Here is a 17,309-nt window from a genome sequence, read left to right as displayed (position 1 = left end):
TGTATCTCATAAACATCACAACAATGTAATGTCCAGATGTCGCTTATGATGAAAAAAGATCCTGAACAACCATCTGGTAAAAACAACACAAAACTTGGGCTGGTTTGGAGCTAACAAAATGGCAACTGGCTGCAGCAGGCTGACAAAACTTGAGCTATTAAATATGTGGTACAGTCTACCTTCCACAGATGAGAGGTTTGAGTCCCTGTAACCTACCATGCTAACAAACATCGCACAACTCAAAGGAAATTGATATCTTGTAAGTTCATTTCTACAAGTCAAATACAATTAATCCACCCTCTAAAATTTAAATTGTTAAAACTACCAAACAAGTAAAGGATAATAGGGAAAAAAAAAAAAGGACAGAGAAGCAGAACGGAATATGAGGAGCTTTTACTGTCCCCTACTGAGGAAAATAATTTGTTAGACTTTCAAGATATGTGTAGAAGACATATCTAATGGTATGTCTCTACCAAAGACTATATTGTAAGGTATTTGTTCAGCTTTAAGGCCTCTTAATTCCCTAGCTATTGTTTTCCCCCATGAGTTGAGCAAACTAGAAGCCTGTTGAGCCACACTAAAATAGATGACTACTTACTGGATTGAAGTAATAGAATCCTACAATCTCAAATTTGCTCTGACTGCTCTTAGAAACAGGTGTCACATCTGCCGACTTCCAGTCACCTAGGACTTCCACAGTTGACAAGGACTGCCAGTAAATGACTGAATATGAGAAGGCTTTCTCCAAAGTAAAAGTATCAGCAAAAACTGCACAGTAAGATAAAGGCCTACTAAAGCCACATTCAGCCCCTTTAAAAGCTAAAATGTCACATTTTAATGAAAACTTAAAGCTATCTTTTTCCTTAATAAATATTTTGAAAATCTTACACTAGTTCTCTAAAATAAAATGTATTTAATAAAAAAAGTTATGAATGCGTAATGCCATTCCAAGATGAGATAACAAACAGGCATATCATCCATCCAAAAAAGTGTATCCCATCTTTTGTAACAAAAAATTTTTACTTTGTAGATGATGATTAGCTACAGTTTTGCATTTTTGCATGAGGCTTAGGCCTCAAACATACTGAGTTACACATATTCCAAATGTGATGTTCAAATTTAATGAAAATCAATGTAATAGTAACTAAAACGATTAGTCAAATTAAAAAGGTAACTTAAGAACTAATTCAACTAATTCAACATCCTCTGTAATGGAGGAGGGGGCTACATCATCACTATTATGCCTACCTCCCCACTAAGTTAATCAAATGTTTTCTGGGTAGGTTTTATAGCTATTTTTCTCCTGTGAGTTTAGCGAAATTACAGAGCAGATACTGTTATCCACTCTTTTTTTATTTAAATACCCACAAAAGACAGAGAAATTGCAGTATACCAGACTACTGTCAGCCAGGCTAGCTGGTGTCCAAAGAGGGAATCCAGCAGTCTGCAGCAGTTAGTGTTTCAGTGAGGATGAATGGCCTGAACTGGTGAGCAGCTATTTCATGATGCTGTATCATGGCACAGAAAGAAAAGCAGCTAAAGAAATAAATTTATTCGAGTTTTGAATCACAAAACTTGGCTAGAAAAATTTATCCTAGGAAATGAATCAACATATGATGAGAGCATAAATATGTAAATGTGACAAGAACTGGAACAGTCCTTCATTTCAGTCATTGATTTTTGTTTCCCCAGTCACTGATTTCACCTTCCTCCACACAATTTTATTTTCCATTTTTGAAGTACCATACATCAAGTGATCTGGTTTTACTTCCATTACCCCTTACCTTAACATGACAGTCAGGTGTTTTTGCAACAGTACCTGCAAATTGTATTGACAAGAAATTACGTCCCTGTCTTGGCAGGGTCCAGCTATTTCAGGTGCTTTACACCAAGGGTCTTAGTATGAGAGCACAGTTACATCAGGTATGTGAAACATTTTGCCTCGTGGCCAGAAACCAGGCCCAGCAGAAGGCAAACTGAGGTTCTTAACAGATTTATTAGTAAAAAAACCTACAAACAAATAAACCTAAGAAAGGTTTATCTTCTGTACAGGAATAAGGGAGGAGGGCAATTTAAACTTTTCTTCCTGATGAGCAGCAAAATAAAAAGAAAATTACATACTTGTCAGATATCTAAAAATTTTGAAGTTAGTTATCACTGTTAAATCACTTTGACTCAGAGCACCATCCATCAAGTCCATATTGCCTATGGATATTATGATCCCACATAATACAAACTATTGCTCCTTTCCCCAAAGTAGGAAATAACAGCCAAAAAGCAAGTGGAATATACATGTAACAGATACAAAAATAAGAAAAAAGAATCTCACACTTCTTATAAGGAATTACAAATACATGATCCTCACATTACATCACAGACATTCATCTATATGCCCTGCACATCAAAACAAGATACCAGAGTCTGAGCTGCTAGCCTAACAAATCCAGTTGAATGCTGACACTTTAAGAAGCATGAATGAAGTACTGCAAATGATTATACCAAAATCACTTCTATGAGATAAAAGGCTGCCATACAGAGCTCCTTAACATGCATTTTTATTTTAGATAAAAGATATATTATGTCAACATCAACAAAGATTAATTTAATCCAAATACTGCTAATTTCTACCTAATATTTCTCTCTTTGTCTCCTCTTATTTGAAGGAGAAACTAAGAAAATGAATAGGAACATTCACACTTTTGAGTGCACTGCTTGTCTTTTCTTCAGACTTCACTATCTTCTTGTTCTAGGTACACAGACACTGCAGTGTTAGTCAGTCCATGACATTATACTTTGTGACAATGTGGCTATGGCTAACTTCCCAGCACATCAAAAACCCACTGCCACCTCCAAGGCAGTAAGTTCATAAATCACAGAATCACACAATTTTCACTCAGAGGTTAATTTTTGTTAAAAGCTGAATCAGTCTTACATGTCTTTAAGAAAATATAGAAAGTTTTTTATCTGTATACACAAACATACATACACATGCACATACACACACTCTCAAATATTATAATCTCACTCTCCAATATTATTATAATTTCATTCAATTAATCTCACATCTTATTTTATAATTCCCTTTTTAATCTGCTTTGATTAAAAGATGCCAAAATCCAGACTGAGTTGTGCCACTCCAGGGGATTTCATGTTATGTTGATTTTACAGACAGTATAGTTTAAGAAGTAATTTTTGTCACTTTGGGTGTTTAATTGTTTGCTACATGAAGTGTTTCAAGCCATGTCAGAAGATTATTCTTCTGGTATCTTGACAATCAATTTTACATTTTGCCATTGTATTACGTAGGATGCTGGAGCAGTTAGGGATGTAAAAGTATTGAACTAAAATGAGTATGTTCATGTAGTTCAAAGACACTGCAAAACAGAGTCTAATTCTGTACAGACAGAAATGACAGTGAAATACATATATATCCACTCAGTGGATGCAGCTCAATCAGCAAATCTTCAAAAACATGACATCATATTTTCAACTATTCAGCACACAACCTTATGACATCTTTCTACTTATTCCAGCCTCAGGTGACTGTCTTGAACAGAAAAGACTATGCACTTTATTACATGGTTTGTGTTTGGGAAGCTTCCTTCATTTAATGCAAATGGTGGAAGAAAAAGAGTTAACAAAAATGGGCATTCTGGACAATGCAGTTTGCAACACAATCCTGGAGAAATACACCTCTCAAGCACTAACAAAGTGGATTAGCTGCTCTCCCAAATTCACCTGCTACATTAAAATAATGTAAAGGATTTCCTTAGATTTAATAATTACTAATGCAAAAGGCTGCAGAAATGAGAATTTAAACCAGGGATGTGACTTATGTAGCTGTACACACAAAATAAAAAGCAAAACTATATAGAAATGGGGAAAAAAAGGACAAAAAAACTCAAATCTAGTTCCCTAATTTTTGGAAATACAATAGGCTATTAGAATCTTCTTACTGTCTCAATGAAGTTGACAGCTTAACTGTCAGATTTATAGAGGCAGAAAACCATTTTGCAAGACAAGTCTTCTATCAATAAAAGTAAAATCTGAAGGTGCCACTTGAATACTTATGTAATATAAAGTAATTCTAATTACTTGATATACAACATAATTAAACCATGCAATAAATTAGAGAATAAAACCAATAGGTTACTTAATTAGCTCAGTAATAGAAATAATGAGAATTTTGAGGCTTTTGACAGTGAATTAACAGCTGAAAGCCAAAATTAATGGCCCAAAGTAAAGACAAGCAAACAAAATTTTCTGCTGTCAGTACATGAATTAAAACAAATAATTCGCCATAATCTCATCATAAATTCATTATTTTACATGATTTTAATTGGGAGTGAATTTGATAGTTCAATGTTTACCTTTATTTTAGTGATCCATTTCTGAGGTAAATAAATCCCTTTTTTTTCAGCCTTCATCAGATATCTCTTCTAACTACCTAACTCCAACTCTCCCACTTGATTCACTCTAGTACTAAGAAACACTGATATGCAAGAATATTTGATATGTTGGCCTTTCAATATATACTTCAATATGGAATTTCAACAACTGCCTCCAAAGAACCGCCTCTCCAATATACTTTAATAAAGTATCTGCAATCATATTCCATAACTTCATATTAAAATATAGCAGATGTTTTGAAACCTCTGAGATAATAATTTACAGCACTTAATCTGTCACTATTAAATGTGGAGCTATAAACAACCACAATATCTTAACAGTCATTCAGAGACAACTTCGTAAACCTTTCTGTGTCTGTAAACCCAATGAGTCACTAAATTAAAGTTCTTTCTGGTCACAAGATGCCAGATTTTGTTACAGTATATTATTATTCAAAGTGTAAAATAACTACATTACTATATTATGACTTGCTTACAAAGAGCCTCCTATATCTTAAACAACAGATAAGTTTTATTGAAGCTGTAGAATTCAGATACAGGATGTCCTGGAAACCAGACTTTCAAGCTCTGCTGTCTTCTCTGGGGTGACATGAAGAGCAAGCGTGAGAAAGGAAATGGTACAAAAATCTAAAAAGGAGAGTCTACTACCTTCAGTCACTCACATGAATTCACCTTTTCTTTGTCTCAGCTATGTCAACTGAAGCAATCCAAGCTCTTTAGGGAATATTTTGTTTGTGCTTCCTACTGATCTCAGTTAATGGTTTGTAGTTTAAAGAAGAGTACTGTCAGGCTTCTGTAATGCTCTGAATTAGTACAGCATCTGCAAACCTCAAAATCATTAAATTAACTCATTGAAATTCAGGCACCAGTGTAATCTGTAAAATTTTATAGCTCAATAATAGAATGGAATAATTAGACTATGATGGTTCTAAACATAACTATGTACCACATTTTATGCATGTAACAAAAATGCAGGATGAGAAAACCTCAGCTGGAACATCATTATCTAGGAGATTCATCTTTCATATTTCCAGTATTTTAAAAGTGTTCATCTAAATACCAAGTATTTCTTTTCCTAAGTTCCATTCAAAGCTTAAACACACATTGGTTATAAATATGATCAGTAAAACATGAGCTCAGCAAAGATGCAACAGATTCCGACAGACTTTAGTACTTTGGTGTCTTGCTAAAGCAAAGTCTTGGTCTGAAGTACTGCTGTGCTGGATTCTGGCAAAAGCCTTTCAACTGAAAATTCCTAACCAACTGAGGAAGGTGGTCATCTTAGACCTTGATCTTAAGAAGCAAATCTTCACAGAGTGTTCATGCTGGAGTGAGATGACTCTAAACAGAGTGAGACAGCCTCACTTTGTACAAATCAAAGTCTGGGATCAAAGTCTACACACAAATACGCAAGTAACAGACCATCTCACATCTCAGTGAGCTTCTTACAGTCCTTGATGCAGTTGCTCTTACAGATGTTAGTTAATTAATGCTATTACACCATGGCTCAATTGCCTTGACTATCCTGTACCAAGGGTGAGGATAAGGCTGCCCGTAACAGCAGACAGGTGTGGAAGTGATAATAGTCTATGAGTTAATCCCAGAACCTACACAAATGCTTTAATCCTCTGGTAAATGAGAAGCCATTTACAGCCCTAAAACACAGTACAGTGCTTCAAATTATCTCCTGTTGTGCAATCCTCACATTTCCAGATAAGAATGAAATAATTTGAAGTCCTAGAAGTAACTGAAATAAAACATATTTAGAATAATTTTTAATTTTTCATTCTGATGATCTTCCACTGTTGAAAGCCATTTAATGTGGTTTCAAGAAAATCTACTTTAAGGTTTCTTGAAAATTTGGAAGCTGAAAATGAGATCATTGGGAATTTAAGAAAAAAAAAAGAAAAATGTTTCTTTAAAAGAGAGAATAAAGTTTCCGGTTTTCTCTCACCAAACACCTTTATGATGGTGATATCATTAACCTCTATAGCATCACCAACCAAAAACTCTTCTAGATAACTCCTTTAAATTCATACTACATCACAGCAACTCTCCCATTCTATCTAACCAGAAACCTAACTTCTGTAAAAACTTTAGGTATCTATGAAAACAGACATTACACATGAAGTATGTATTTTACCTGCATAATCAGAAAGGAAACATTCCACTGATAACCTATGAAGAGAAATCTTACCTAACCCAAGTCATTCTGTGATTGTGCCAAATCAGCTACTGGTCTGGAGCAACATGGATGGCAAGAGTGTTTAAATCATTATTTTATTCCAGGTCAACAGTGAAGTTTCAAATCAAATCTCCCAATTGTCTTCCTTTACTGTGCTTGGGTTTCACAACACAGAGCAGTCATTAAACACATGAATAGATGCTTTCACAATTAAACTTGATCAGAAGATTCATTTCAGGAATACACCTAATGTACTGCAAATGTTGAGGAAGAGACATAGCAAGGGCAGTGCTTATCTAACTTGCACAGAATGGACCTTATTCTTACCAAAAATGGTCTGTCTAAATCAACCCTGTAGTACTCTTAAGAGACAGAGTAGTTTTAGATTTGAGTAAAGATAACATTTATGACAATAATGAGATTATTGTGCAAGGGACTTTCTACTTGGATTAGAAACACAACAATCCACACATTGATTTTTCATAATATAAGCCATGACTTCCTTCAAACTACTTGTGAACCATGACTAGGTGGTGTGTGAGTGCAACTTGCCTGGTCAAGATAAAAAGCGCTGCCATCCCGGATCTCTCGCCGCTGTTTGAGATCGGTTTCTGTGGTGTCCCTCGACAGTGCGATATATTCAACCTCCCGCTTTGTCAGCTCCTGAGGACAACAGCCTAAAGTTACTGCAGAAATAACACTATAACCTGAGTTACTGGACTTTAAGAACACACCTAATTGTATAATTGTACAAAAAAACCTCTAGGCAGCAGCACAGTGATCTGAAATAAATCTGGAAAAAATCTAGTATCTCTTATTTTTAAAATGTTAACAGAGTGTTCTTCCTCAAACAAAATGGTTTGAATTTCTGCTCAATAAACTTTTATTTTCCCCAAACCTATTCTAAAAGAGCTATATACTCTTTCCATTGAACATCTGTAACATCCTGTAGGTTACTCTTCTGGTTCCAGACTCTGAAAAACAGCCAGCATCTACAAATCACAAATAAAAATCAGAAGTTTTCTGTAAAAGATTGAAATGTTCAACTCTCACAGTTCATTAACACTTATAGCGTGATGTAGCTGTGATTATTACCTGCACATGCCCTACCAGTACACTGATGAACCGTATTACTCTTATCCTCTCTTCCTTGGCTGTAATGAGATGCACCCTGCATCTGTAAAACTAGGCTATTAAAGAAAGGCTATTAAAGAAAGGATAACCCTTGGGTTATTGTTTTTCTTATTTTGATTCAATGTGAGATATGCTTAGAATTTGCAATCTTAAAGGAATAAAAACAACTCCCCCATGTATTTACAACAGGTATTTCTGCTACTTCCATATCTGGGTTATCATGCATTCTGCTTAGGAAAACGATTCATAATGAAATGCTCTTAGTCCTTATTTCTCCATTAAAGATGTCATTGATTTAACAGACTTCTCTTAACAGGCAGCTTTCAACTACAGCTGTATGAAAAAAAATAAAGCAAAGATATGAAACCCAATTAAAACTATTTTCTTTCCACTTTTGCAGTGCCTACTGGGTTACAAAGCCACCAATTCCTTTATGTTGCAGGTAGATATAGTTGCACTTTCTTTTAACTAAAGGGGGAAAAAAGAGTGTTTTTCAACAATTAGCCCTGTGAAGGATAGTGTAACAGATTTCAGCAACAGCAAATAGAAGTTTTCCAGGCTTGTATATTTTCATTAAAGGCACCAGAGGATGTATCAGCTCACATGGAAAGACCAGCCTTCACATAATTTTTTGGCTTGGCATTGAATCAGTAAGCGGCAGCCTTTCTAATAGATCTCAAGTGCATACAGTCTGTGGCATAAATAAGAAGGTACATTCTATATCCTATCCCTGGATATCAGGTGTTTTCCCAAGTCCTCTTTTTAGGTTATTCCAATCTCTTATCATTTATTTTAAGGAACACATCAAACTGTCCAGTAGCACATCTGGTTTGCTGAATTAAAAAACCTTTTCTCCCCTTGACAAAGTTCAGAGTCTTGTAGCTTTCTCCTCTATGCTTTACCTCAGGGAGGTAGCCTTTGAATTAGAATATTTTGATTTTTAAAGGAATGCCTGATCTTTATGACAACTGTTTATACACCTCCATTTGTGTACCCTCTGCTCAACCAGATTGCAGACACAGCTCACAGCAGACCTAGTCCTACCCACATCACTGTTTGGGGCAGACATCCCCCCCACACCCCCCGATCATTTTAAGGGCACTGACTTTTTAAATGAGAAATTTTGTACATGGTGCTGCCATGGTTCATGCAGATGGCTGCAGACAAGTCCTTCCCACATTCCAAGAGAGGATCATACACGCAGCTACTCTTTCTAAACACTCAGAATAACTGTTCCCAAATGTTACTCAGAACACTTCTCTCCCAAATCCTTTCCTTCATTTCTTTTTTTATGTAATGAAGCAAAAACGATTTGTTGTCTGTAGCACAAGGCAGATATCTTAATCTTCTAACATACATAATGCCGAGAACAAACTGTTTCTCCATTTGTGATAGCATATGGTAACACAGTTTTCCAACTCTTTTTTTTCCCCTGGAATTTAAGCAGAAAAACATGTATTAAAATGTCTGTACTTTCTATTTGTCTTTTAACAAAAACTGAGCTTTGGAAAGCACGCTTATGAAAAAACTTATTTACTTCCTAAGTAGCTTGCTGTAAGATTCTCTAGGACTACCTTTTACCATTTGTCTAGTAAAAGAATGGCTGACATTAATAACAATGTCTCCAACACATTTAAACCAACACACTCACCAGGTACTGCATGGCAATCGATCTCCGGAGAGGCCCAGGAGGCCCAATAAGAAAAACATCTTGGCCAAGAAGATCTTTCTGCATTATCCATCTTAAATGGTGGACTACAGACTGGGCCAGAGACTCTGTCACTTTGAAACACAGAGATAAGAGCACGTTATTAAATTTTGAAGTGTTAGATACCCGGCCATTCAACACTTTCTTTGAGCTTATCTCCAAAATGAAAATACAAAGCTGTACTGCCCTAATCTGGACAGCTGAAAAACAGAGAATTCCACGCAGAGTTTGTATCAGACCACTTAACTGACATATAAAAGTTTATATATCTATCTTACCTATTTCTTTTTCTCTGCACAACTTCATCCTTCAAAAAAACAACAACCAACATAAACCAGAAAAATAGGTTGTGGATTTGTATTTCACATTAAACTGATCAACATAAAAACTGGTTTTTATTACTCAAGGTTGAGTGGACTCCCCAGCATCAGTTAATGTAATATAAATACATTATACAGTCACATAATATATTTACAAAATATAATTTGTAAAATATTTATCCTGCCTATATCCCAATGCTTCTGTGAATTGTGAAGCTGAAATAAACCCAAAAAAACTCAGATTGCACCACACTAGGATTAGTGTTCAGGGACAAACTTAATTTGCTACATGTTTTAAAGACAACTGCATTCTTATTTATATTTTGACACAATAAGCCACAGAATTAAATTATTGAGGAAACCCAAACTTTGCCCTATCACTACATTTATACCATACAGCTTCCAAAATCACAATTAAAAAAAAAATGGAAGCAGATCTATTTACTTCTATTAAGAAATATCTATATGCATTAATTTAAAAAACAATAACCTGATGATAGTTAACTTTTAACACATGTATAGAAATGTTGGCAGCACTGGAAAGCATCATGCAGAAGCAGCACACTGAAGGAGCCATACATCACACTCATTGCCATACATCATCCTATCCCCAGAAAAGTCCTTCGCACACTTCCCCACCAAAGCCTGGCTCTTTCTCAGCCACAAGCAAAAAGCACTAGTGCAGGAGGAGAAGGGGAACATAAGCAAGTCAGGAGGGGGATTTATGAAGGCATGGGTGTGTATGGCTGCTTTCAGAACAGTCAGACAAGACCAATGATGAGGTTTGAAGCTGGAGGCTCAAGGGTAGTGACTGGGATGATGAAGTGCAAGAGGCCATGAAATCTCCAAACTAATACTTGGTTATTCACCTTTTTTCAGTGTGACTATTGGGTGCAATTAAAAGCCAACATTTACAAAAACAAGCCCTGGTGTTACATCTGATACTGGGGAACCAGTATGTGCAGGACAGAGTTAAGGACAGCAGACAATAGTGCCACTCAGTTCTGAAGGAGTACAGTTCGCTGCTGAATCTTCACAACCCACAATTAAAATCCATTTCTGTAAGACTACAGAAACAGCATTAAATCACTGTAAGAATCAAGAAAGATTTTTCAAGCATAAGGGAGATTAAGGAAAATTTTAACAAAACCTAACTGAAGGTTTTGGTCATTGGTCTGGCACTCAGGGAAAACATTTGAAATCATCTGCTTCCAGAGAAATTTACAATATCCTTACTACCAATGTGAACAGAAAAAGCATACACATGCAGGTGGGCAATCTATGCATTAGGACTGTCAGACTAATTGTAAACAAACATTTCAGGTTTACCCTGTTTTCTAGTTTTGTTTTCTGAACAATTGTCATTAGTGTGTCCAGGATTAGCTTTCACATATGGTGTGGTGAGATCACATGAATGTAAAATGTTTCCTTCTTCATTGCTGAAGTACTGTATTCCAAAAGCAATGCACATTGTACCACACACAGCTGGGCAAGTGCAAATCAATTCTTCACAGGTAATAACATGTTCCTTTCTACAAGATTTTCAAGGAAATTAGGGAAATTCCTACTAGATACATTCTTTGGGAAATAAAGGGTAATAGATAGCAGCAGAATAACTGCTGTGTCCAAACTTTGGTACTGGACAGGAATGGGAATTTGAAAAGCACCACACAAAGAAAAAATATTATCTTAAAGGTATGATTAAAATTTTAGGACAGATCTCACAGTGATTTTACTTCTACCTGGATGAAGCAAATGTGTCTCTAGTGTATTTCTACAATAGCTGATGTCAAAAGTAAAATACTTTGCTTGCAGTGGAAAAATAAGCTTGGAACTCTTTCATGTCAAAATTTATGCACTAGAAGCACAGCAAAATCAGTTTTGACACAGCCTGACTACAAATGCCTCTGGCATAATTCTCATTAATATCTGTAGCTATCTTTTTCATTTTTAGGATGGTCTCAAGAAAAAAAACTTGGCTCACACTTCAAAATAGTTCCATAAATAGCAACAGGACTTTAGAATGTTCCACAGTATCTGCAAGAAAAACTATCATGTAAAAGAGAACATGAATGCACAGCATTCAAAAGAAAGTAAAATATTAGATGTGATCCCCATGAAAAACCTTAAGGAATTTAAAGGCACTTATATTATCATTGTGTTTAAACAGTCCAAATGTACTCTGCAATAGCAATATATAAAAATTACAACTTAATATCTGAGAAAGTGCTCTTTTTTTGAGAAAAGGTCACAAAAGACAGTTTCTTATTGATACATTTCACAGAAAAAGGCTTCCTTGCTTCTCCATTCACATCATTCTCCTCACAAACAGATTACAGCTAGATCAATTATAATACATGTTTTCAATCACAAAGTAGCACATTGACATCTGCAAACTCACTCAAAGAAAGTCTGTTACAAATGATGCCAACGATTCCAAGCTAGCATTCCCTATGGTGAACTGTCAAGACAGCAGCTTCCACTTGTCAGTTCCTTCAGCTCTAACATGTAATATCTGTACATTGTTCAGATACTAAACCTACTTCACCTTCCCAGTTGTCTTTTTAAAATTAGAAGAATGTAACATTTTCTGGTACATGCAGTCAGTGCTGCAGTTTCCAAAGCACAGTATGCTTTTCAAAAAGCAACCTCAGATGCACATACACAATATCTTGTTTTTAATTTATATAATTTTGGACTACTTGTACTGTTTTCTCTGCATTGCAAGGCTTTCAGGTTTTCTCTAATATGACTTATGAAAAAAAAATCCTCTCTATTCAAGAGCTATATATCAACTGTACCACAAGTACTATATAATAATTTTCTATGACATTTTTAGAAGACAGGGCAAATTCAGCAAATATATTACAACAAATTCTATTAATTACCTGATGAGTCAGATAGCATCTAATGCAAACTGGGATTGCACAATCTGTTTAGTGCCTCTCTGCTGATTTGCAGCAGTTAAATAGTAGGCCCTATATTCTTAATCTGCAGGATGGTGCATGGCAAGCCTCTGCAGTATGTTCTCTAAGACACCATCTGGCACATGCAGGAGAGTAGTTGGTGCTACAATTTGCTATTCCTGTGTACCAAGGACTGACAGCAAAAGAAATTGCATTCTATTGATTTGTAATAAGTGATGAGCAGAACAGCACCTAGCAGAATCTGCACAAACATTCTGTAAAGTGAGCAGCTGAAGCTGAACAGAGAAATCCCAAAAAAAGAAAAGTAGAAAATGTTTTAGATAGATTTTGAAGCAAACACAGCAGCTGCTCTCGTTTGATCCACAAATCAGCTTTTGATAAAGCCAAGACTGAAATGGCTATGCTAGCCTCAGAAATACTCCAGTTCACTCGTACTTGAATTCTTGGCACACTCACTGAAGCTGTAAGATTCGTTGCAGATACCAGACATTATCTGCTGGCAAGTCCTTGTGTCCCACCTACAGAAGAAATCCCATAAATGAAGGAGATGTGTAACTCTTCCCACTGTTCAGACAGTTAGGTAAACTAAGAACACCCATTCCAGATGTGGTACAAAATACAGCAGAACTCCTGTCCCTGTAAGACTCTGGCTGCTCTCATAATAACCAACAGGCACTTAGAAAACATCAACATTCATAATTTCAGCAGAATAAAAAACACCTCTGTATACCATGAACTTTCACTACAAGGCACGCTCCAAGTCTGAAAATGGCTCCTTGTTTCAGGAGAGCTAAAACTTAATGACAGGAGCAAGATGTCCCTCCCATCTGAATACCAAGGGGTCCTGTGGCTGTCCATGGCTGTCTGCAGTACCTCCAACACAGGGAGCAGCACCTGTAAAACAGCTAAGGGAGAAGGGACAAGGAAGGAGGTCTTTGTCTAAAAACATAAAGACCTTTCAAAAAGGGAATTTTTCATTTAAAATGAGCTCACTGAGACTTACTTCACAGCTTGCTCAGCCTGGGGGACGAGGAAAAAGAGTGAGTTGGCCAGGACAGGGTGAAGGAGGCAGCACGGCCAAGGTAGAGAGGGAGGCACTGCAATGTGGTGTGCTTTTCAGCTGCTGCCATTTAGCAAATAAAACATTGCTGCTCTTCCCATTTAATGCTGATGCATAGAACCCAAAGAGTTCTCAGTCTCATAATGTGGTTACATCACAGACAGTTTTCACTGGAATACTATTTTTCCTCATAAATATTTCATGGAAACACTCTACATTCCAATAATTTTTGGTCTTGCGGTGTTAAGGATACAAGTTTTTGCAGGGGCTTAGAAAGGGGGAATGAGACTTGAATGAGAATTCTCAATTCAAACTTCCTGAATGAGACTGTAAGATCATTTATCAATTCCTCTGAGTTGATTACTTCACAGGAAGGTGTTAGTTCTACACAGATAAATCATATTCTCCATCTCAGTAGAAATTAAAAGATAATATAAAGGAAACATGTAAAACCAAATAGCTTTCTGGAAGAAACCCTGAATGGGATTCTGAAGACTAAGTTTCTCCCTGTGACACAAACATGGAATAAGTGAAACTACTCCTATCTGGATGTACTACTCAGAAAAATACATAGTCAGAGCAGTTATCCATAGCTCATACTCCAACTGGAGGGACATAGTGCATCTGCTTTTGACCACAACAGCTCAGGCCAGCATCAAAATGTATGAGAGAATCTAGGATAAAAACCAAGAAAAATTTTCATAAGATATTTGAATTGAGTCTAGGAGGGAAATAACTGTTTTTCAATATCCAAGACAGAACCACCATGAACAAAAAAAGTTCTCTGCATCAAGGCTATGCTAGATAGAATAAACCCCTGGCAACTAAAAGTGTGCCCAAAAAAACTTAAATGAAACATTCCAACAAGCTTTTTTCACAAAAGAATCCTTAATTACTGGAGCAAAGTGTGCAGAGAAGTTCTGAAATCTACATTATGAGTACATTTTAAGAACAAGGAGGACAAACACCTCTCAGGAGTGGTTCAGATTCAACTGACCTCACTTTGAAGCACAAGGAACAGTGGAGACAACTCCCTGAGCTCCATCCAGACCTTCTCTTTAGGTTTCCATCTCCCCATGTTTGCCTATGCCTCACTCAGTACAGACAAAATAGGGACAAGAATGTAAAACATCCAGAGCTCTACTGACAAAAAGCCCACCATTTCAGATTCTGGATGGGGTGGTAACACCCAAACAGCAGAACAGCTGGAAGCCTACATGAAAACTCAAACTGTTGAAATCATCATCATCTCTGACAGCAGACACCTTCCCTGAGGCTAGGAATGAAGAAATGTAATGAATGAAGTGTTTGTTAGCATGAAATTACAGTCATCCTGCAATACAACCGGTCTCTAGAAAGTGTTACACGCTGACACTCAGATGTAAAGTTAACACAAAAAAGAACAAGCACACATTCCAGTGAAAAGCTGAGCCTACTGAAACCAAAAACTGAACATACATCAGTCCCAACTTCAATATGTGGCACATATGATCCTGTGAGGACAGAGATTATTACACACACAAACATTCTACTTGAATTCCTCACAATAATTACTGTTTCATATATTTCAACTGAAAAAACCCCGAACTAAATTAATAACTTAATCCCTTGTATGCACACATATCACTTCTGATCACACACTGGGGGGTGCTCAGATTGAGGACATATGGCAAAAACGTGAAATTAATCTTCCACAATTCAATGCAGCTGCATGTAAACTCACTTGAATGCACTCGCACCTTCACAGAGCAGCAAAGCCCTGTTGCAGAAGAACATCCCTTTTCCTGCCCTAACGAGGATTTGCCATCATTGAACAAAATGTCCTGGAAGAGCTTTGTTGGGAATCGTTTTGTCAAGATTAATAAATAGCTAAAATGTCAAGTACATTGTCATTTTCATAACATTTCCAGAAACCATTAAGGAAAGCAGTACACTGCCATGAACCACCCCCTAAAAAAAAAGAGTGCACTCTTGCAATTCAATTTTAGATCTAAACTATCACAGAAAGTCATACAAAGTTTCTACAAAATATAATTAAAGAAACAATCTTGCTTTCAGACATGGTGAGACTTTTAAAATGTAGGGCTTATTTTCACTGATAAAAGAACAAGCAGCACAAAAATAAGTGCCCTCTTTCTAGAACGTGTCAGACACAGTTGACAGAAATCCCATTAATAAAATTCCCCTGTGCATGACTCATTTTTACTTGCCACTTACAAAAAGAACTCAGATTTTATGTTCCTTTAATTATCGTCCTCCAAGAAAAAGCAATTTGCCAACAACAGCAAAACAAATTAATATTTCGCATGAACACAAAAAATGGAGCATTTCATAGAGAACTTGCTAGGACCTAGCAAAAAACCTGAAAAGCAAAGACATGGAAACATAGGGCAAGCAGCAATACCTACCCTATCCATTTCTGCAAAATGTAATATGGTGCAATACTGAAGCTAAAAATCAGTCTAATTTGGTACCACAAAGAAATAGTTTATCAGTTATGTGACAAAATAACAAATGAAAACTTTTGTAGGTACTTAATACATTTACATTCTTTACTACGTTATGATTTTTTCAGATTTTTAAGGCTATTTTCAAGCCTAGAAAACAATGCTGAGTTTAGCATATGTTATAATATACCTAAAATTTGCTGCAAATTACAGATACGCACTTTCAACATCATCACATTTTAACAAGGCTTTTATCTGGCAGAAGAACAAAAGCAGAAACATTGTACTTCACACAAATGAGGAGCTAGAAAACAATATCATATGCAATACTAGTAAATGAACTGCAATTGCTTCAATTACTTCCTCCTAGTTCTTACTCCACTACAAACATTGCAATGGCAGAGACCTTCTCAGGGATATTTCCCACTTAAGCAAATGATTAAATTATTTCTAGTCTTAGTTTAAAAGAAATCATGTAAGTACATTCTTAATTTAATATTAATTACTAAAATTTTCAAAATATGTGATATTTTAGTTTATAAATTAGTATAAACATGCAACTCCATTTGATTTATACCAAAATAACTTGTATCTACAGCAGTCATTCATACAGCAAAAACAGACGTATTCATAAAAGAAGAAAAGAATCTGTTAAGTAATGCACATACACTCTCTAAATATCTCACAAGATGATAATCAACTTGAAGTCAATACAATCTACTTAACTCCACTGCAGGAATATATCTTTGTTCTCCCTAGTAAGATAACCAAAGAACTTAAACACTAAGGGTTAAAAAATTCCTAAGTTTAAATAGACAAAGAAACTGCACTCAAGTATTTGAAATAAATTTTCTGCTATGAAATACCTTAGTATTCCACCTTACTTAATTTTAACTCATTTGATATTTAGGTTTAGAAGTAAAATTTTGTACCTTAAGTAAGCCTACTTACAGTACATGACTACTAAGTAACAACAGTACCCAAGGGTGACAAGGCTCATTTTAGTCACAATTATTATTTCTTTTAAAGAGAGAAACTGCTATTAATACACGTTTTAATAAGTGTTACTGTTACTTGGTATCAGATTTATGTTAGTAACAAAAACATTATTACATGGTA

The 17,309-nt window shown here is 35.9% G+C and overlaps 1 protein-coding gene across 1 annotated transcript in view; it reads right to left on the bottom strand.

The window, feature by feature from the left end:
- The window catches only part of VWA8 (von Willebrand factor A domain containing 8), a 191,082-nt gene that overhangs the window by 158,830 nt on the left and 14,943 nt on the right, over positions 1–17,309 (bottom strand). Inside the window, exons 3-4 of the mRNA XM_005487303.4 lie at positions 9,380–9,510; positions 7,147–7,257 (exon numbers count right to left, since the gene is read on the bottom strand). Coding sequence (XP_005487360.2) covers positions 7,147–7,257; positions 9,380–9,510 — 242 coding nt within the window. The remainder of the gene's footprint in view (positions 1–7,146; positions 7,258–9,379; positions 9,511–17,309) is intronic.

Source organism: Zonotrichia albicollis, chromosome 2 (genome assembly GCF_047830755.1).
Source record: "Zonotrichia albicollis isolate bZonAlb1 chromosome 2, bZonAlb1.hap1, whole genome shotgun sequence".
NCBI lineage: Eukaryota > Metazoa > Chordata > Aves > Passeriformes > Passerellidae > Zonotrichia > Zonotrichia albicollis.
This window is presented reverse-complemented; position numbering and strand designations above follow the sequence as displayed.